Genomic DNA, 19,125 nt, shown 5'->3' on the forward strand with positions numbered 1-19,125 from the left:
GAGTGGAAACTGGAGGACTAATTAGGAGGTTAATGTTGTATTCCAGGGCCAGGGAGCATGGAGAGGTAAGAACATAAATGAGATTCTGTAAAGAAAAAACTGAAAGGACTCAAATTTTGGTTACATAAATTGGTACTGAATCGGCTACTGTAAACTGTTAAAGAACTTCCTGTTCTTCATAATTGCTGCTTTAACCTGGTATTTGAAGCTTTCCTTAGAGTTAAACCTGTTTGACTCCCTTTCCATCTTCTGCCCAAAACATTTTTGACCCTTCATGCCATATTTATTTCTGATTCAGAGATTTTGTTTATGCTGCCTTTACCACTTTGTCTTTCTGCTTTTTCTTCATCTTTGAAGATTTGCCAGTGTATAAAATATATAGGATATATAAAAGATAAAAGGGAGAATGGGATTGCAGAGGGGCATACAGGAGCCTCTGAAAAGGCATAAGAAATGGAACGTTTCTAGTACCGTAAAAGCTCCCCACGTGTGCCTCCCAGTCTATTCTCTCCCTTCTCTTTGAAGTAAACCACTGTGCACTTAGGGTATAGTGTTATCTTGTTATCATTTTACTTTATTTCTTTTTTTGTGTGTGTGTTTTATTTATTTTGAGAGAGAGCATGAGTGGGACAGAGAGAGAGTGAGAGAGAATCCCAAGCAGGCTCCGCACTGTCAGTGCAGAGCCCAAAACAGGGCTCAAACTCACAAACCTCAAGATCATGATCTGAGGGGCGCCTGGGTGGCTCAGTCAGTTGAGTGTCCGACTTCAGCTCAGGTCATGATCTCATGGTCTGTGAGTTCAAGCCCCACGTCGGGCTCTGTGCTGACAGCTCAGAGCCTGGAGCCTGCTTCCGATTCTGTGTCTCCCTCTGTCTCTGCCCCTCCCCCACTTGTGCTCTGTCTCTCTCAAAAATAAATAATCATTAAAAATTTTTTTAAAAAATCATGATCTAAGCTGAAATCAAGAGTTGGACACTTAACCCACTGAGCCACCCAGGCACCCACATTTTACTGTATCAGCAGAAAAAAACTGGGTGCCAAACTTATCAATAGGAATCAATTGTCTATTTAGATGGCATACAAGTGTTTATTGAGCATTATTAAATAATGTAAGGTTTGAATTTTATGGTTAAATAAAATATAAACTTGTGAATGATAAGAATTATAGGAACTTACGTTAAGCAAGTCCCTTTTTTTTTTTAACGTGCTTGGTCTTCCATCCTGACTAAAGGTGCACTGGATGTAGGATTTTTCATACATTTCATGGGGAAGGATTGGGATATGAGTCTTAGTCCATTTAATTTGCAAGTCTCACCTTTAGTTCCATACCAGTTTATATTGTACTGATAGCATCTTCACATATTTGGACTTCACAAAACCTATCTATATTCCTTTCTCCTTTGTCTACTTATTTTTATCTATTATAACTTCATGTTTTAGTACTTTAATGCTATTATATTTTCATCAATGGCTGTCTTTTGTCCCTGCACCACAGTACCCAAGCTGCATTATAATCCCTTCTAAGAACAACCGTGTATTACATTATTTTCCCTTGTAGCACCAGCTCATACTCTGTGTATGATAAAAACATTGTTTGCCATGTTTTGATCTAGTACCAAGAAGGATGACCAACAGGCTGGGAAAATGACAGTATAGAGGCACTATTAGAGTTCTATCCCTAATGAGTATTTTGCTGACCTACAAGGAAGGGTCACAGTTCCTTTTTTTTTTTTTTTTTTTTTTGAAGAGCTCTGAAGTGTTCTGAGGAATTAGAGGTTTTGTTCTGTTTTTTTCTCCACATCTGGCCAAGAAGGATCCAGAGTATGTTTCCCAAGTACAAACTCTAGCTTCTGGGGTATCTCCCTTATGGTGTGACAAGGCAACAGAGAATTAAAAACCTTTTGGTGGGCACCTGGCTGGTCAGTTGGTGGAGCCTACAACTCTTGGTCTTGGGGATGTGAGCTCAAGTCCTGTGTTGGGTGTAGAGATTATTTAAAATCTTTAGGGGTGCCTGGGTGGCTCAGTCAGTTGAGCATCCGACTCTTGATTTCAGCTCAGGTCATGATCCTAGGTTTGTGGGTTCCAGCCCCATGTCAGGCTCTGTGCTGACAGTGCGGAGCCTGCTTAGAATTCGTTTCTCCCCTTCTCTGCCCCTACCCCACTCATACTCTGTAAGTCTCTTTCAAAATAAATAAATAAACCTTTAAAAGATTTTTTTAATGAAAAATAAATACAATCTCTAAAAAAAATAAATAAAAATTTAAAAACCCTTTGGTACTTTAATCCATTAGAAGGGGGAAACTGCCATAGGGCCGTAATTTCCTTCCTATATTAATTTTCTTCCTATATTATCATCTAACTACAGAAGGCAAATACTTTAAAACCTGACTAGACCTGTTTAATAAGCCTAAATTCTTCCATTTATAGCCACCTTCAGCATTGAAGGGATTTTATATTTACATTATTTTACATATGATACTTTGTATTCTATACTGAGACCTATTATTATGACTGTCTGAACCTGGCACATGTTTATATTCCATTGATTTTTTTTTTTTTTTTAATAATTTTACCCTGGTTTGTTCACAGGTGGTCAGGACGTAATAACCGAGAGAAAATTGGTGTTCATGTTGGCTTTGAAGAAATCTTAAACATGGAGCCTTATTGCTGCAGGGAATCCCTGAAATCCCTCAGACCAGAATGTTTTATCTATGACTTATCTGCTGTAGTAATGCACCATGGGAAAGGATTTGGCTCAGGACACTACACTGCCTACTGCTATAATTCTGAAGGAGGTATAGATGGGTAGATGGGGAAAAGTATTTTATCTTGGGTCAAATTTGGAAGCTGGAGTTTAGGCTTTACAATTTCTAAATTGACCACTAAATCATCTTAAGTGAAGCCACTTGACCTTTTGTTTTCTTTCAAGAATACTTCTATAGTTCATAAAAAAAACTGAGAGTTTGTGCAGAAAATGGATATTTTCTGCAGGATTGTAGTAGTTTTGACTTTCAAAGGCTGTAGCAATAAGATAGTAAGAATGGTTGCATTAATTCAGTGCTATCTTTTTTTATATAGTTTTTTTCACGTTTATTTATGAGAGAGAGAGAGAGAGAGAGAGCACTAGTGGGGGAGGGCAGAGACAAAGACACAGAATCCAAAGCAGGCTCCAGGCTCCCAATTGTCAGCACAGAGCTTGAACTCACGAACTGTGGGATCATGACCTGAGCCGAAATCGGACACTTAACCAACTGAGCCACCCAGGCACCCTAGTGCTATCTTTTATTACAGGCATATTTCTAAGGGCAAGTCCTCTGTTTACTGGTTTCATCTAGTTAATTTTGCTAGAGAACAGACCATCTAATAAACTGGGATCACAGATACTTAGAATAAACCCTGAGTTTAGGTTTTAACAAAACTCACTTTAATTTACTGCCTCCATGGACCCTCAAGGACAGTCTTCATAGGTAACAAGTGACTTAGGGTTTTTTTATTTCCCTTCCCTACCTACTATTGAACGACGACTGAGCCTCCGCATTCATACCATTTCCCTTCACCCTACACAAAATAAACACAAAAGACGTGTGGACAGAAAGCCCACATAATCCACGAAGGCAATTAATTTAACAATAAACTACCAAGAGCGAGTTGTACACTGTTTGCTTTACAGTATGACTAGTAGCAAAAGCATTAACTGGTAAAATGATACCTGGAATTAAAGATTGTGTCAGGTGAACTAATCAGATTCTTTAACTTAAAACTACTTGTAGAATAAAGGTAGATAAATCCAGAGTAACATACTGCCCAAACTATTTAAAAGAAAGGAGTTGGCTAATTATTTTCCCTTCAAAGAAACTTTAACTCTTACTGAAACTAATACCTTTAAATCCATTTTAATTTATACTAGAAACTTCTAAAATTCCTTTATAAACATTAAGGTATATTTCTGTGCTTCACTCTAGGGTTCTGGGTACACTGCAATGATTCCAAGCTAAGCATGTGCACTATGGATGAAGTATGCAAGGCCCAAGCTTATATCTTGTTTTATACCCAGCGAGTTACTGAGAATGGACATTCTAAACTCTTGCCTCCAGAACTCCTGTCTGGTAGCCAACATCCCAATGAAGAAGCTGATACCTCTTCTAATGAAATCCTTAGCTGATCCAAAGACAGTGGGGCTTTCTTCTTGTGATTTTATATATACTTTTTAAAAGGGCTTACAATTTTGAGCTTCATTGTTTTAATTTTTTACTTAGGAATCAGTGCACAGTTTATACATTTTGTATCCACAACAAAACGGTTTTTACAGAGACAAAACTAGCATAAACATGTATATCAATGACAGCAGGTAACTAAACTTTTCTCAAGTACTTGGGAGTTTTAAACTTTCAGTGTTTACTTCATACTGGCATTACTTCTTTTATATTTTCATGTCTTAATTGGCTCAGATCATGAATTTGTGCAATCTTTTACTGAAGTTCAGGTGGCATCATTTTATACATTTTTTATTTAGCTTTTGTAGGTATTTTCTATACAAATTCTTATTAGGTGGAAATTAGATAGTCTTCACTAATGATATTACCAAAAAAGAAAAAATTTCTTTCAGTCCATTTGCATAGTGAAGTTACCTTTGCCCCTTGACGGCAGTTAAACTACTACATTCACTGTGAAATACCAAGGTATTACCTAAATACTCATCAGTCACACTAATTGATACTCCTGAGGCTTTGTGTGTTACAGGACTCAGAACATTCCTTTGATTAAAGGAACTTCATTTTTTTCAAAAATGTAGTAAGTTTTAATAATTGTTCTTTATTTGGCATAGTCAAACTTCATACAAATGAAAATGACAGCTTTATAAATAGTATATTTAAATTACTTCAGTACTGTGGACATGAAAACAATGATAGCTCGGACTTATAATGATTTGTTTGGCAGCAAACAGGTTTGTCCAGATTCTAATAAAGCAGTCTTATCAAAAATCTGAATTCAGCAGTGTATTATGGTAAGCAAGTACAGTTTAACTTGGATGTGAGGTTTTTTTGTATGTTTAACATTAGATCTCTTAAAAGCTTTGTACTGTATCATATCTTGAGATTTTTAAAGGAAAAAAATAAGTCTTCTTTAAGAGAAAAAATTGCTTAGGACAGAGAAGATAATTGTTCAAAATTGGCAACTGGGCAATATATTCAGCATCTCATTTTTTCTAAATAATTTTTCTAAATCTCATTTTCTAAATAGGCTTGGATTACTCACTCTTGCTCCGATTATGTGAAGACTAGGAACCTCAGATGTTCAAATACTTGGCCCTTTTAAAAAAACTATCTAAACTTCCATTTTATGATAAATATGTTATGAAATACTCTTTGCTCTTCCCAAATAATCTTACTAGATCTCTTTAAATTCCTACTGCTGCTAATTTATCATCCGCTAACCTCTATAGATCAGCTATTTCACATCTTGGCTCAGTGTTAACCCCTGGAAGATCATTTATTCTTTTTAGGTTTGCTTGTAGGTTGAAATCTTCATGAAAGATAATACCCTATAGAATGCTGTTTTTTGCCAGTGTTCATCTATTAAGTATAAGCTTGAAAAGGACCTCTATTAGCAAATTTTCCTTAAATTTCAGAGAGCAAGTTGCTGGGGCAGCTGATCATGAAGTGCAATGAGAATTTATCACTGAACAGACAAGTCATTTATGCCAAAATACAGCCTGAGTATTAAATGGCTAAAGTTTAAAATCTTTCACTTAATTACCTATGCAAGTTGTTACCTCAACTGTTAATGTAATTATACCTCATTAAAGATTTATGTGGTCAAGATACCTGAGTCTAGCCTTTTTTAATTTCAAGGATTACTTTATACTTGGGTAAACTGCTACACACTTTAGCACCTGGTTTTAGGGAGATAATTTAAAGACAACTCTGCAAGATATGCTGTTTGTAATGGTATAGATGTTTCAGTACTTATTTCAATATAAAAATATATGAGAAAGAAAGTGACTTACCCTTTTACTTTTTTTTTTTTAAGGTATACACACCTATATGTATGCACATAGCTTTTTTTTTTTTTTTAATTTTTTTTTAACCTTTATTGATTTTTGAGACAGAGAGAGAGAGCATGAACGGGGGAGGTTCAGAGAGAGATGGAGACACAGAATCTGAAACAGGCTCCAGGCTCTGGGCTCTGAGCTGTCAGCACAGAGCCCGACGTGGGGCTCGAACTCACGGACTGTGAGATCATGACCTGAGCCGAAGTCAGACGCTCAACCGACTGAGCCACCCAGGTGCCCCGACCCTTTTACTTTTTAATCCCTCAAAACTAAAACCTAAGGGGAAGACTATGTGTGTGAGGTCAAGGGGGTATATGGGAATCCTGTACTTGATGCTCAATTTTGCTACAAATCTAAAATGGATATAAAGAGGTGTATTAAATTTACAAAACCAAAACCTAGCCAATGAACAGAAACTTAAATTTCTTATTGTACATCTTAGTGTAGACTTCTACATTCGGCTAAGTTGATCTAACAAAAAACAACGTGTTTTGGTTGTAAAATAATTTACTAAAGGCACTATTTGTTAAACATCAACTAATAATTTGTTACTAATAAGGTACATCATTGTAAACATAACAAAATGATTTCAAGAGATACATGGCTAGTAGGTAAACAATACAATGTTTTTAAGTGACAGCTTTCCTATTTACAAGATCATATTTCTTCCAGCTATTCCAGGGGCATGCAGCGATGCTACTGCTCACAAGAGTTACTAGGAAGAGAGCTTGGAGGTCATAACTGGTTTGAGATCCCTACTGCTAAAGAGAGGTCTTATAATGCTCCAATATTCTTCATTCACAGGGTAAATTATAAAACTCTTGAGCATATTAATTGAGATACTTTATATCTTCCACCAAAACACATCAAAGTAGTATGGACTCAGAACCCCAAGAGAACTAGCTGGAGGGCCCAAGCCCTATAACATGTCTAAGCATGAGCTTGTGAGCTCTGCCACTAGCACATCACAGAAACTGGAGAAAATAATTTGAAAGTAGCTATTGAACATTAGCACCATAATAAACATGGCTCATATAACTGAAAACTAGATTGTTTACCCCACAAGACAACATTTATAGCTCTAATGCTATATATATAATAAATGATCTAAGTACAGAAATCCAGTTTTTCTTCCTATAAGAAAAACATTAAACAAAATACAAACTAAACAGCATCCCAGAGGCAGTGAATCTTATTGTGCTAAAGCATATACAAATTAAGGCTTTACCTTGGTACATAAACAATTTTGAAATTGTGTTGGAACATTCCCAACAAATCGGTTACAAAGAATTCAGGCAATTTGTTCAAGAATCTGTAGTGGGACTCAGTTTAAACAAGTAAGTATTAGGTATCTTACATTCAACTTACGCACTTAGCTGCCATAATTAGTGTAACTGAAATGCCACTAGTTTTTAATTCAAGCCAGTCAAGGGGCAGGGTGAATTTGATTCATTAATGGAAAAGCCTAATAGTTCAATTTAACTTTTCTAACTATAGCAAGATCCAAGTATGGGAAGTTTTCCTGTTCTAGTATTTGTAGTTTTAAATGCCCTTTTGGTTTATTGAGCAAGCTGAATACATTTCCTGATAAAAACTACCACTGGATAAAGGATCTAAATGTTGAGATTTTACTAAATCAAGGTTTCAAGTTGGTACAATGTATCTACCAGGTCATGTTTCAATTAATCTTCATAATGTCATGGGAAAAAAATGAAAGACAAAGACTAATATGGTTCTAAAAAGAAAATAAAGGCAAACCTTTCCTAAAGCTTTGTATTAATTTGTGAAGATTTTCCCACATTATGCATGTGTAGATCTTGTTTTAGCCATTATGTCAGAAGAAAAGTTTCAGTGTAGAGGTCTACAATCCAGATAAAAGGCTCTACATTTCCCTACGTTAAGTTCAGCTATTTCCTGTGCAGAATTATAACCACAGACATTGAAATGTAGCTCTCAGATCTGAAAATGTCTTTATTTTTTAGAAAATGGATTCCAGGAAGGTTAAAAAGCAATACCAGAGGGTATAGGTGCAGAATTGGATGTAGTCATTCAAAGCATTCAATTAAGAATATGGCAATATAAATATTGAAAAGCATCTCTTAGGTGTTTTAAAACAAAAAATGTGTAAGTCATTCCTAACTAATTTGAGCTTTATAGCATTTCCTAGATGGGAAAAACAGTTAACATTTGAAAGTCCTGAAAGCTTTTTCCTTGGCTAATTACATTAGATGGTTTGCATTTGATCAAAGTCCTTCCTTTTTAAACATGGATAAAAGCATTACATAGGTCCACTGTTAAACAGACAAACATGTTGCAAATTAATTGTGGTATAATGTACTCCAACAAAGCTTAGAAAATAAAAGATGTTGAGGCGGCTTTGGACTAAGTTTAATAGTCATCTCCTCTGCTGACAACTTCTTTACACGTTGGACGCAACAGTATGGTATGTTCAAACTGTGCTGTATATGATCCTTTAATGTCACATAATGGTGGATATGGATCTACAATGCCCAAGTCACACAGATTCTTCAGAGCCATCAAGTATTTACTTTCTCCCAAGCGATCCAGCCATCTGCGGCAGAAGGCAAGGGTGCCAAAGTTTTCATTGATGACATTTAACAAGTGTTTTGTTCTTGGAAGCCTAAGAGGAGAAAATCCAAAATTAACAGGTGGCTAAAAAGTTACCAACTCATTTTCCCCATTAAGGAAAACTCATATGGTAGCTGTGGTTTTACTTGGTAATTAACTTCAAAAAACTTTTTGTCTCTTTCAACATTCAAAAGTCAGAATGTATAACAGCCCATACCTAATTATAGATGGCAGCTGAATGGGAGACCACCTGAAGACTATCTTACGTATTTATTTATGTGTCTACATATGTGTGTTAAATTCCCAGTAGAGAGACTCATCAACAGTATTATGGTGGTAATTTCCTTTTTTGTGCACCAAGCTGAAAGACCTGCACATAAAGGAGGTATAAATCCATCCTTCAACCATCTTCTCCAAAAAGTTTAAGGGGGAAAAAAAGCTAAAAATAGAAAGTTTATCAATAGGAAAATATTAAGAACAAAAACCTAGAAATGCCAGCAAAATGATTCTGAAAGTATTAACAATTATTAGAAACTGGATCTGAAGAGAATACTTGCCTATATCATTTTCATTTCAGTTAAGATTTTTAACAGGCCAATTTCCTTGCTGTATTATAAAAATCCACACAACTTACTGGTAGGCTATAGAACTGTACATTAATGAATATACCACTGTGAATGTTTGTCACATTTTTAAAAATGCTACTAACTGGGAAAAGAAGCTTAATACTCCTATAAAAACTACAGTCTCTCACCTTATTGGCACATGTCCAACATCAAAATTTTTCATATAATGTGAACATTCCATATCATCATGAACAACGCCTTTTCCTGTGCTTCCAAAGGTTTCAATGGCATACACTTCTCCTTCCTAAAGAATATGTAAGGTCAAGGGGAGAGAAGAAAAATTCAGAACCAATTAAAATTGCCATTTGTTAACTTCAGGCTGAGGTTATTATTTACTTCATATAAGAAACAACATGAAATAACCCCCTGGTAGTCATCCACCCTTCCTTGCTTTATCTCCTTAGCACTTTTTGGTCTATGTCCTCCTATTGGAATGTAGGCTTTATACAGGCAGGGAATTTTATTTTGTTCACTACTACATCCTCAGTGACTACTAAAGAGACTGGCATCTAAGAGATGCTTAGTAAATACTCATTATGTGTTGAATGAACAATCCTCTGACATACCCAACTTCCATAGCTGACTGAGCCCTAGCCTGACCAGACACAATTTGCATACTCACACAGACCAGTAAAGATGGCAAGTTAATTTTGCTCAACATACTATATACTCAACTATCACTAACTTTAGTTTAGGGAAAAAAAAAAAATCAGAATGCTTCACAATAAACACTTTGTATGTATGGCATACATACCTCCATTCTTGTAGCCTCTCCTCCTTTCACGATGGGCACTGTTTTCCCAGCATGTATTCTATACGGCCCAATTGAATGTCCGTTTAGGTTACGGATTGGTTTCACTGGCATAATAGGAAAACAGTTATTCAAGGTTTCCAGAAGCACAAACAGATCTCTTGGCTTTCTAGCACAGAGTTCAAGCATTGATTTAAAAACGATACTGCACTACTAAATAACCTCGCATTGACATAGTTAAATACAAACTGGAAAACTAGCAGAATACAGAAAAGATGTTAATTGCAATTTACTAAAAACTAGAACGGAGTAAAGGGGGATGATGGGAAAAAAAAAAACTATGTGATGAGGTAACAATGGGGGGTCATCTAAGGAGGTATTGTTTTTCATTCGTTTTTAACTTTTTTTTTTAATTTAATCTCTACACCGAACATGGGGTTCAAACCCACAACCTTGAGTCACACACTCCATGGACTGAGCCAGCCAAGTGCCCTTAAGGAGGTACTGTTAATATAAAGTTATATTACACAGTACATGTCATGTACACAGTGATTACAAACAAAAAATATTTTTACAGTTATGGACCAAAAGGTAATGTGAAAATGTGGATACTGTGTCGAAATGATAGGATGTAAAACCATACATTTTTTTACTTTTTTCACAAACCAACTCATACAGTTTTTTCTTCAGTTGACAAAGGGGGGTGTTGGACTTCCAGTCCTAGGGCTTGAAGATCCCAGGACACAAAATGAATCTAGCAGGACTGCCACCAGGGTGTAGAAAATTCCAGAAAGCTTTGGCCTACATAATGGAATCCACACACCTCCCAATCTTAAATTTTACAATTATAGCACATTCCAAATGTTAATAAGGAAAATCCAAACAACTCCAAGGTCTTGAGACCAATTACAGAACAAATTGTGGTATATTCACACAATGGAATACTACTCAACAATAAAAATGAAAGGTTGGGGATACACTGAACAACAAAATAAAACCTAAAGAAAAAAGAACAACAGGCACAATTATATACATGTTGTTTTATTATTATATACGTAAAAGTTAAGCACAAATATACTGTTGTTTAAGGACGCATAGTTAGATACTAAAGACATAAAGAAAAGCAAATGTAAATACTTTAGCACTCAAGACTGTGGTTTGCTAGAGGAAGACTGCTGTAATTCAAAAGAGTATACAGAATTGAAGGGCTTTTGGAATGCTGACAATATTCTATTTCTCAAGGGATAAAATTACATAACTTTTACAATTGTTTAACTGAATTTTTGTGTTGCATGTATTTTCAGTGATATTCCACAATAAAAATGGTTTAAAAAAAATCTATCTCTGCAGTGCTAGAATTCCAGTACAAGTTGCCTTTCTTTTAAGGCAGAATTAGGTAGCAAGGTTTTTTCAACTCTACAACAATGAAACAATGACAATTATATTGATTGTACTGTAGAAATGATTGATTTGCACTGATGTTCACAGGATTATGGATTTGTGAGCAACAAGGACATACACCATCAGGTTGCAGAGGAAGAATACCTTCTGCAGTTGGTAGACACAGTAGTCTATCAGTATCAACAAGGTCAGGCAAAGAATGCTAAATAAATCATGTGAATTTACAGAGGTCAAGGAGGTATGAATGTCTCTGCTCAGATGACTACAAGGGAGAGACAGGATTTGGTTAAAGGAAATGTGGGAAACACTCCTTATGAAAGTTATTAGAATAAATATACTCACTAAAAAATAAAAATAAATAAAAATAAAATTAAAAAGTTATTAGAACAGTAGTTACAGAGAGCAGTGAGCACAGATCAGGAAGGAGGACAGTGGTTAGACCCTGAGAGCTGGGAAAGCAGCACAAAGCACAGGTGACTCTGGGACTGTGTACCTAAGGCAGTGGCTGGGAAAGACCAAGAGGCAAAGGGAATAAAGATTAAAGAAAAAACACACAAGGAATTAACTGGGCTCTAAATTCTGAACTCAACTTAAAAAAAAAAGGTGAAGGGCTCATCAATGGAATGAGTCCCTGGCTTCTTTTTAAGCCTCAATTTGACTTAGTCACAGAAAACCAAGTCTACATTTTGGCCATTCTCAGATAAATCCCTGGGTATCTTACCAGCTACCACCGCAGCTCGGCAAGAGTTCCCACCTAGTGACCAGTTTTCCTAATAAGATGAAGTTATTTTCCCTCCGTTTTCCCTCTTTATATTCCCAGGAGATAAAGAAAGCACTCAATACTACTTTGTAAAATTAATTCTGCAAGAGGTCACATGCATTTCAAAATAATATTCATTTTTTAAAAACATACCCTGATATGTCTTCCCATCTATTTCAACCTCATAGGATTCCATAACTTCTTGGATGGCCTCACCAACATCACACAGACGGACATCAATTCCAGCACACTAAAAACAAAATGATATATATACTTGTTACTCAAAATGCATAATTTTATTACAATTTATTAGTATTCTAAAATAAAGGGCAATTAGATAAAACTGCTTTGTATATTATAACTTCCTTTATAAAACCTTGGTATATTATACTAGAATTGTCCACTTAAAATCCTAAGGGCAGTGGACCAGTCTTACATAATCCAAAGACCTTTAACAGGCTATAAAATGCTCAAAATACATTGAATGAAATTGTGCTTCCAGTTCACATACCTTTATTCCAGTGTTAGTGGCATCTTTTACAGCTTTTAATAATGTATCATATTTGGGATTAAAAGTAACAGTAAAAGCACAGTCAATAATCCTACCTGAAAGAGAAAATTCTTTAAGTTGTTGTATCAGCTAGTCAATTTGTCTACTTTATTGCATCTATTCTATTAATCTGCCTAGTTAACATGCAAATAAAACGATGGGCTCAAATGAAGGCAGCAGTCCAAGTACCCACACAGCATTCAAAATCAAAGTGAAAAGAAGTATAAATAAGTTATATAAAAGTTTTAGAATGCAAAGACTAATTCCAGGGTCAGTATGTAACATTTCAAGATAGCACCAATATAGTACTAACCTAGGTGGATAAGCAAAATATAAACAGAAACAAATCAAAAAGAGAAAAACCTGGGGACTAAGGAGCAGTAATGTGGGCAGAGAAAATGTAAAGGTCTACAGACACCAATCAGTGCAGCTGCTGCAATTTAGCAAAACCTCAGGTAAGTACTTTATCTGAATTTTATTTTCTTTATCTGAACTTTATTTTCTCACCTAAGTGAGATAAAAGGTACTCACCCAACAAGGTTTGGGGGCAGAATTTAGAAAAGCTAGCAAGTGTATAAAGGTTGGTAAACTTAAACGTTCTAAGTAAATGTTTGTTGTTCTTATTAACAGATAAATTTCTGAAACAACATGAATAAACAAGATTAATTTCTTCTCACCTTGATACAAAGAGTTATAAACCTCAATTACCCAATGGTTTGCATTATACTCAATGTAGTAGGATACTTAAAAGTAAATCTCAAAAACTGGCTCAACACAACTCTACTGAAAAGTGAGGCATAGGGGCGCCTGGGTGGCGCAGTCGGTTAAGCGTCCGACTTCAGCCAGGTCACGATCTCGCGGTCCGTGAGTTCGAGCCCCGCGTCAGGCTCTGGGCTGATGGCTCAGAGCCTGGAGCCTGTTTCCGATTCTGTGTCTCCCTCTCTCTCTGCCCCTCCCTCGTTCATGCTCTGTCTCTCTCTGTCCCAAAAATAAATTAAAAAAAAAAAGTTAAAAAAAAATTAAAAATAAAAAAGTGAGGCATAAAGAAGAAAATTAGGGAGTTCAAGTACCTGAGCCCCATCTAACAGAGAGAAGACTACTTTTTTCTGGAGGTGGGGGGGGGGGAATTATTTCCAAAAACTCACCACTTATATGTGTTCCAAAGTCTATCTTACAGATGTCATCATACTGTAATACTGTTGTGTCACCAGCATTTGGAGTATAATGGGCAGCACAGTTATTTAGAGAACACCCAGTAGGAAATGCCAGGCCTGCATTTAATCCATTCTCTTTAATTAGCTTTCGTGAACAGTCTTCCAACTTTTCACTATTTAAAAAAAAAAAATTATTTACATTTTTATCTTTATATACCTTAAAGGTCATCAGGTCCAGAGAATTTACTAAAACTCTTAAGTTACTTTCTGGGAAAGATCTGAACAATTCCTGGATGTGAATGACTAATAGTTCTCTGATGCTATGAAAATAGTAGCTCATTTCTAAAAGATAAAAGATTAAAAAAATTCAATTCCACTAGAAATCTGGAGAAACAGAACCACACAATCCACTTTTAACTTAGTTACTAGGAAGTGAGATTCTCCACTCAGACTAATATAAATGTTGATTACATTTTATTTGCTCAATGTTGCACATTTAAAAAACTGTCTGAATTAGAGAACTGTTGCCTTTTATAGCTAATTACTACTCGAAAGGAAAACTAGAGACAAAGTACTTTTATTGGTTTCTTCATTGCATTGTAACCGTTTTGTGACCAATAATTTTAATACAAATTGTTAGTGAAGTAATAGACTTCCAAACAGAAAGTAAGAATCAGAGTAATGTGTGCATTTGCACATATAAGTGTACAAAGTACAAAATAGGGTTGTTGAGGTATAAATGTCCTCTTATGGTTTCCTCATTACATTTACAGTATAAGAACTCATATTTCTAGAACCCTCACTTCAAGTTTAAGCAAAGTAGTAAGAAAGCCAAACATTACAACTGGACAGTTAGCACTTAAAAAAAAATTTTTTTTTATCACATTCTTACAAAAATATATTCCTTTTACCAGATTTCTATCATTGTCATCCCAGGCTTGATCCAGCTCATAACATATTTTCTAACTTGTCGATGTGCTTCTGCAGCTTCTCGAAAATCATTCCAAATCTCTTCACTAGCTTGATCTAATGCTTTCTTTTCTTCACTTGTAGTTCTCCAAGCAGCTGTTCGCCTTTATAGTATGTATAGCATAGTATTAGTCACTTTAGAAACAGCAGATAAGCATAAAAGCTGAGAGATAAAAATACACTAATATAAGACATTTTAGATAAAAATGTCACACATTCAATTTCTTATATTAAACATCAGCAAAGTTTCTGAAATACGAGTAGTCACACACTTGCAATCAAGCCAAATCAAGTTAAACCTTTTTTGTAAGACTCTCAAAGTCCTCAAGTGAAATTTCATTCATAGTCAGAGACTAAAACTTTGCCACACAAAAATAACACAAAAAGGAAAAAAAAAAAAAAAAAACAGAGAAGCCAGAAAAGAGTCCTGGAAACCAAGCAGTGGAAGAAAAAAAATTATCCTTCCACTCAAGGTTACTCTGAGAGACTTCAAAAGACCACACCAAAAATTAACGTTTAATTTCATCAACAGGGTAAGTACTAATATGAAAACTTGACCAGAAATCTACATACACTTTCATCAAAATATAAAATATTATGTGCTTTTGCAGGATCCTTCTAATGTAAGAGGCAATGCTCCTTGAAGGATATGGCTCATATTTGAAAACTGCCAGGGATAACAAATATTTTTTATTCAGTATCTGGGAAATGAGAAGATACACGGACTCCCTTTAAGCAGCACCTTTCAAAAATAGTAACTTTTCAAATGAAAATCTTTTAAAAAGTTCTTATAACTTTCATACATTACTGGCAATATTGAATACACAGTTCACAACTCAGTGATCACTGAGGTATAAATTATACTCAGTATAAAGCGATGCCTTCATTGGGGCGCCTGGGTGACTCAGTCAGTTGAGTGTCCAACTTCGGCTCAGGCCATGATCCCACAGTTTGTGGGCTGGAGCCCTGCATCAGGCTCTGTGCTGACAGCTCAGAGCCTGGAGCCTGTTTCAGATTCTGCGTCTCCCCCTCTCTCTGCCCCTCCCATGCTCATGCTCTCTCTGTCTCTCAATAATAAATAAACATTAAAAAAATGTTTTAATTTAAAAATAAAAGAAATAAAGTGATGCCTTCAAGATTACTATTTTCCTCAAACTATGGCTTGCAGGCAAATACAAAATACAGCCTGGTACGTGTCTCATAATCAAAATTTTACTGCAATACAACTATGTCTATTTGTGTACATACTGTCTATAGGTACTTACGTGCATGCTATAAAAGCATAAGTGAGTAACACTCATGGCCTGAAATATTTACTACATGGCTCTTTATAGAAAAAGTTAATATAACTGCTCTAGAGTATGCCCCTAAATTGTTTCCAAATACTGTGAGTTCTTGGTCGTTGTCAAGTTATGATTACTTCCTACCGCAACAGCTACCTGTGTGCCAACATCTAGCACCTCTAATTTGCTACAATGACACAAAGGGGCCGTCCTATGTCATTTTAGGGATACTTAAGCATCACAGAGGCTTCTTTGGTTTATTTTCTGTTTGGAAATGTATTTTGGATCTATATACTGACATTACAAAGAAATGAAATATTGCAGCACCATCTGTTAAGGTCAGTTTTGAACGCCACAAATACTTAAATGTGTATGAATTACTTTTAATCGGAATAGTGAAGATTCAAGAGACAATTACAAGTATTCAAAGGAACATCCTCAGACTAGAAGGTTAACAGGATACGATCCTTTAAAAAGTATATTCTCAACATGTGGCCCAATCTTTTTTAGCTGCAATACACTTATAGTTGCTCACTCCAAGATGGGACAGACAAGCCACAATCTCCTGACCTCCAGATATAACTCCAGTTTATTCTCTCCCATGAATCCAAAAATCTTTCCTGGAAACCAAGAACCCAAACATTCTAAGAATCAATCATTCCAGGCATAAGAATACTGGCTAAAGACATCAGTTTTTAAACAAAACATATCACAGTTGTCTCTTACATGGGCCATAATTCTGGCACATATACAATAGCCATACCATTATTGCACCCCTTGCCTCAAAAGCCAAACATTTTGTGAAAAACAAAAATATCCCCAAATGTTTTTTCTAGAATGGCTAAGACGAAAGACTATGTCCACAGGGAATTGATGGATATCATGCAGTGGGGCCATGAAAATGAAATTGGTCATTATCAATTCCCATTTTTTCTCTTCAATTCTTCGAATCCATTTCTTATAGATTAAAATGCTAAGTATAATTAAATTTCAAATGCTATCTAACTACATTTTAGAATCAGAATATGGCACAATAAAGATCTCCAATAATGAAATCAACAGGTCTCAAACATCTTATACTTCTGAAGCTGCATAGCTGATTCTTAGAAGCAGTAATTCTTCAAAAGGTTATGGAATGTTCTACATTGTTGCTAAAGAGGTACCAATCAGAAGCTAGATTAAAGAAATTCTTTTCCTAAGTCTTGAGTTCAAATTGAAAGCCATTAGTAATATTCAAGAAATACACTGCCAGCATCTAAAATTAGAATTCCAGGTTCGTTCTAAAGACAAAAAATATTATCAAGGAGACTGTCCTCTTTCCTAAATTTGATATTTTGACGTTCAGTCTATTTAGCAAATACATAGAAATCAATAAAATGAAAAAAACATTCTGAGCCAATAATTATTTGAAAAGGCAATTAATTCATCCAAGTGACAGAGGTGGGTTGGAAATACTTTTTAAATAAATTATGTATGTACAACAAAACTATCAAAATAACTGCTCGAAAGAGAATCTTTACAGAAGTGTTTACAGAGTATGTAAACTTCCCACACCTCTTTCATATTTTGGAGTCTTTTCAATATTTCATCATTTTTACTAGATGTGTTAAGAGCATAAAATGTAAGTAAAACCAAAAGATACAAAGGAATCTGATTATTAGTTTCAAACAGTTGTAAACATTTCTGAACTCACTGCATGGATAACTTGAAAGCTACTTACATTTGTATTTTTAAAGCACCAAATACCACGTTTATAAAAATCATATAAAAATGCATGTCTTTAACCTAGAAATTAAGATTGCATGTAGATCAATTCCTTCCTCTGAAACTGGTAAACAGAAAAATAAAGCATGTTTTAACTTTGCCTATAAGAAACTACAGTTAACTGATAAAGTTAATTGAGACCCAGCTGATAGAGGAAAATTCTTCTTATAGAAAATCAGCTAATAAATGTAGAAAGAACTACAGAATTAGAAATTCACCATTTTGCAGTCCCCAATGAAAAAACTGATAAAGCATGAATGGATATTAAAATAATTAAGAAAAAGGCTGTTGAAAGAAAGGATATTCCAATGGTACCAAACTACCCACAGATTACTTGGAAACTGCAAAAAGAAAAAAGTACCTTTAAAAAAGAAACAGCTGGCTAGTATCACATTAACCAAGTGACCACATACAGTAAAACTAGTAACAGAACAATCTGACATTGTATCTGATGCAACAGACTATGATTCAATATGAAGAACACAGTATCGCTTATATGTCCCTGTCAAAATCTAAATATAATCTAAGCCTTTACAACTAATTCCAGGTTACAGAAAATAGAGCGAAATCACTAATAAAATTATACTAGATACAAAATAGAATATTATACTCATTCAAAATTGGTTTAAAAATTTTTACTAACATAGGAAAGACACAGAGAAAGTCAGTTTTTTTAGAAGTGCAAATTACTAATTATAAGAGGAAAAAATAGTAATGGCACACTAGAGAAACTAGATACACCTTATCCAAGTGATAAAACCTGATATCATGTGTCTCCAGATGTGACAATCCTTCAAAGGACATGATATCTACTTGTCTAGTATTCCATCCAAAAATACACAAACTACTTTCAAATAATTCAGAAAAAGTAGATGAATAGAGATTCACCAATATAACATTTTCCACATCTGCCCTCTATCTTTCTGTCTTCCAAGGAGAAAATGGAATGTTACTGGTATATTATACAGAATATATATATTCGGTGTAATTGTCATATTCCCCTGAGAAAGAGAACAATAGATGAGGCAAATGTTAAAGAGAACCTGAGTGAAAGGTATGCAGGAATTCTTTCTCTTAAGTACAGAATTATTTTAAATAAAAAGCTAAATAAAATGCTGCACTCAACCTGGGTGGTAGTTACACAGGCAAGTTCTTTGTGATAATTCATGTAATTTTTAGTAAGTTTATTAAAAAAAAATAATGAAGGAAAAAAAGAGACAAGCAAA

At 35.1% G+C, this 19,125-nt stretch overlaps 2 protein-coding genes across 6 annotated transcripts in view; one reads left to right on the forward strand and one right to left on the reverse strand.

Annotated features, from left to right (window-relative positions):
• USP44 (ubiquitin specific peptidase 44) overlaps positions 1-5,822 on the forward strand; it is a 56,169-nt gene extending 50,347 nt beyond the window's left edge. For all 4 annotated transcript variants that reach the window (XM_086712619.1, XM_086712618.1, XM_086712620.1 and 1 more), the window contains 2 exons: positions 2,590-2,795; positions 3,963-5,822. In XM_086712619.1, coding sequence (XP_086568745.1) covers positions 2,590-2,795; positions 3,963-4,162 — 406 coding nt within the window. In that variant the 3' untranslated portion in view covers positions 4,163-5,822. The remainder of the gene's footprint in view (positions 1-2,589; positions 2,796-3,962) is intronic.
• Positions 5,823-8,005: 2,183 nt separating this feature from the next.
• METAP2 (methionyl aminopeptidase 2) overlaps positions 8,006-19,125 on the reverse strand; it is a 35,114-nt gene continuing 23,994 nt past the window's right edge. For both annotated transcript variants that reach the window (XM_025926558.2, XM_025926557.2), the window contains exons 5-11: positions 14,795-14,956; positions 13,875-14,056; positions 12,691-12,785; positions 12,333-12,429; positions 10,022-10,125; positions 9,396-9,511; positions 8,006-8,693 (exon numbers count right to left, since the gene is read on the reverse strand). In XM_025926558.2, coding sequence (XP_025782343.1) covers positions 8,441-8,693; positions 9,396-9,511; positions 10,022-10,125; positions 12,333-12,429; positions 12,691-12,785; positions 13,875-14,056; positions 14,795-14,956 — 1,009 coding nt within the window. In that variant the 3' untranslated portion in view covers positions 8,006-8,440. The remainder of the gene's footprint in view (positions 8,694-9,395; positions 9,512-10,021; positions 10,126-12,332; positions 12,430-12,690; positions 12,786-13,874; positions 14,057-14,794; positions 14,957-19,125) is intronic.

The sequence above is a fragment of the Puma concolor genome, chromosome B4, assembly GCF_028749965.1.
Source record: "Puma concolor isolate L17-30 chromosome B4, mPumCon1.1.hap2, whole genome shotgun sequence".
In the NCBI taxonomy this organism is placed as follows: Eukaryota; Metazoa; Chordata; class Mammalia; order Carnivora; family Felidae; genus Puma; species Puma concolor.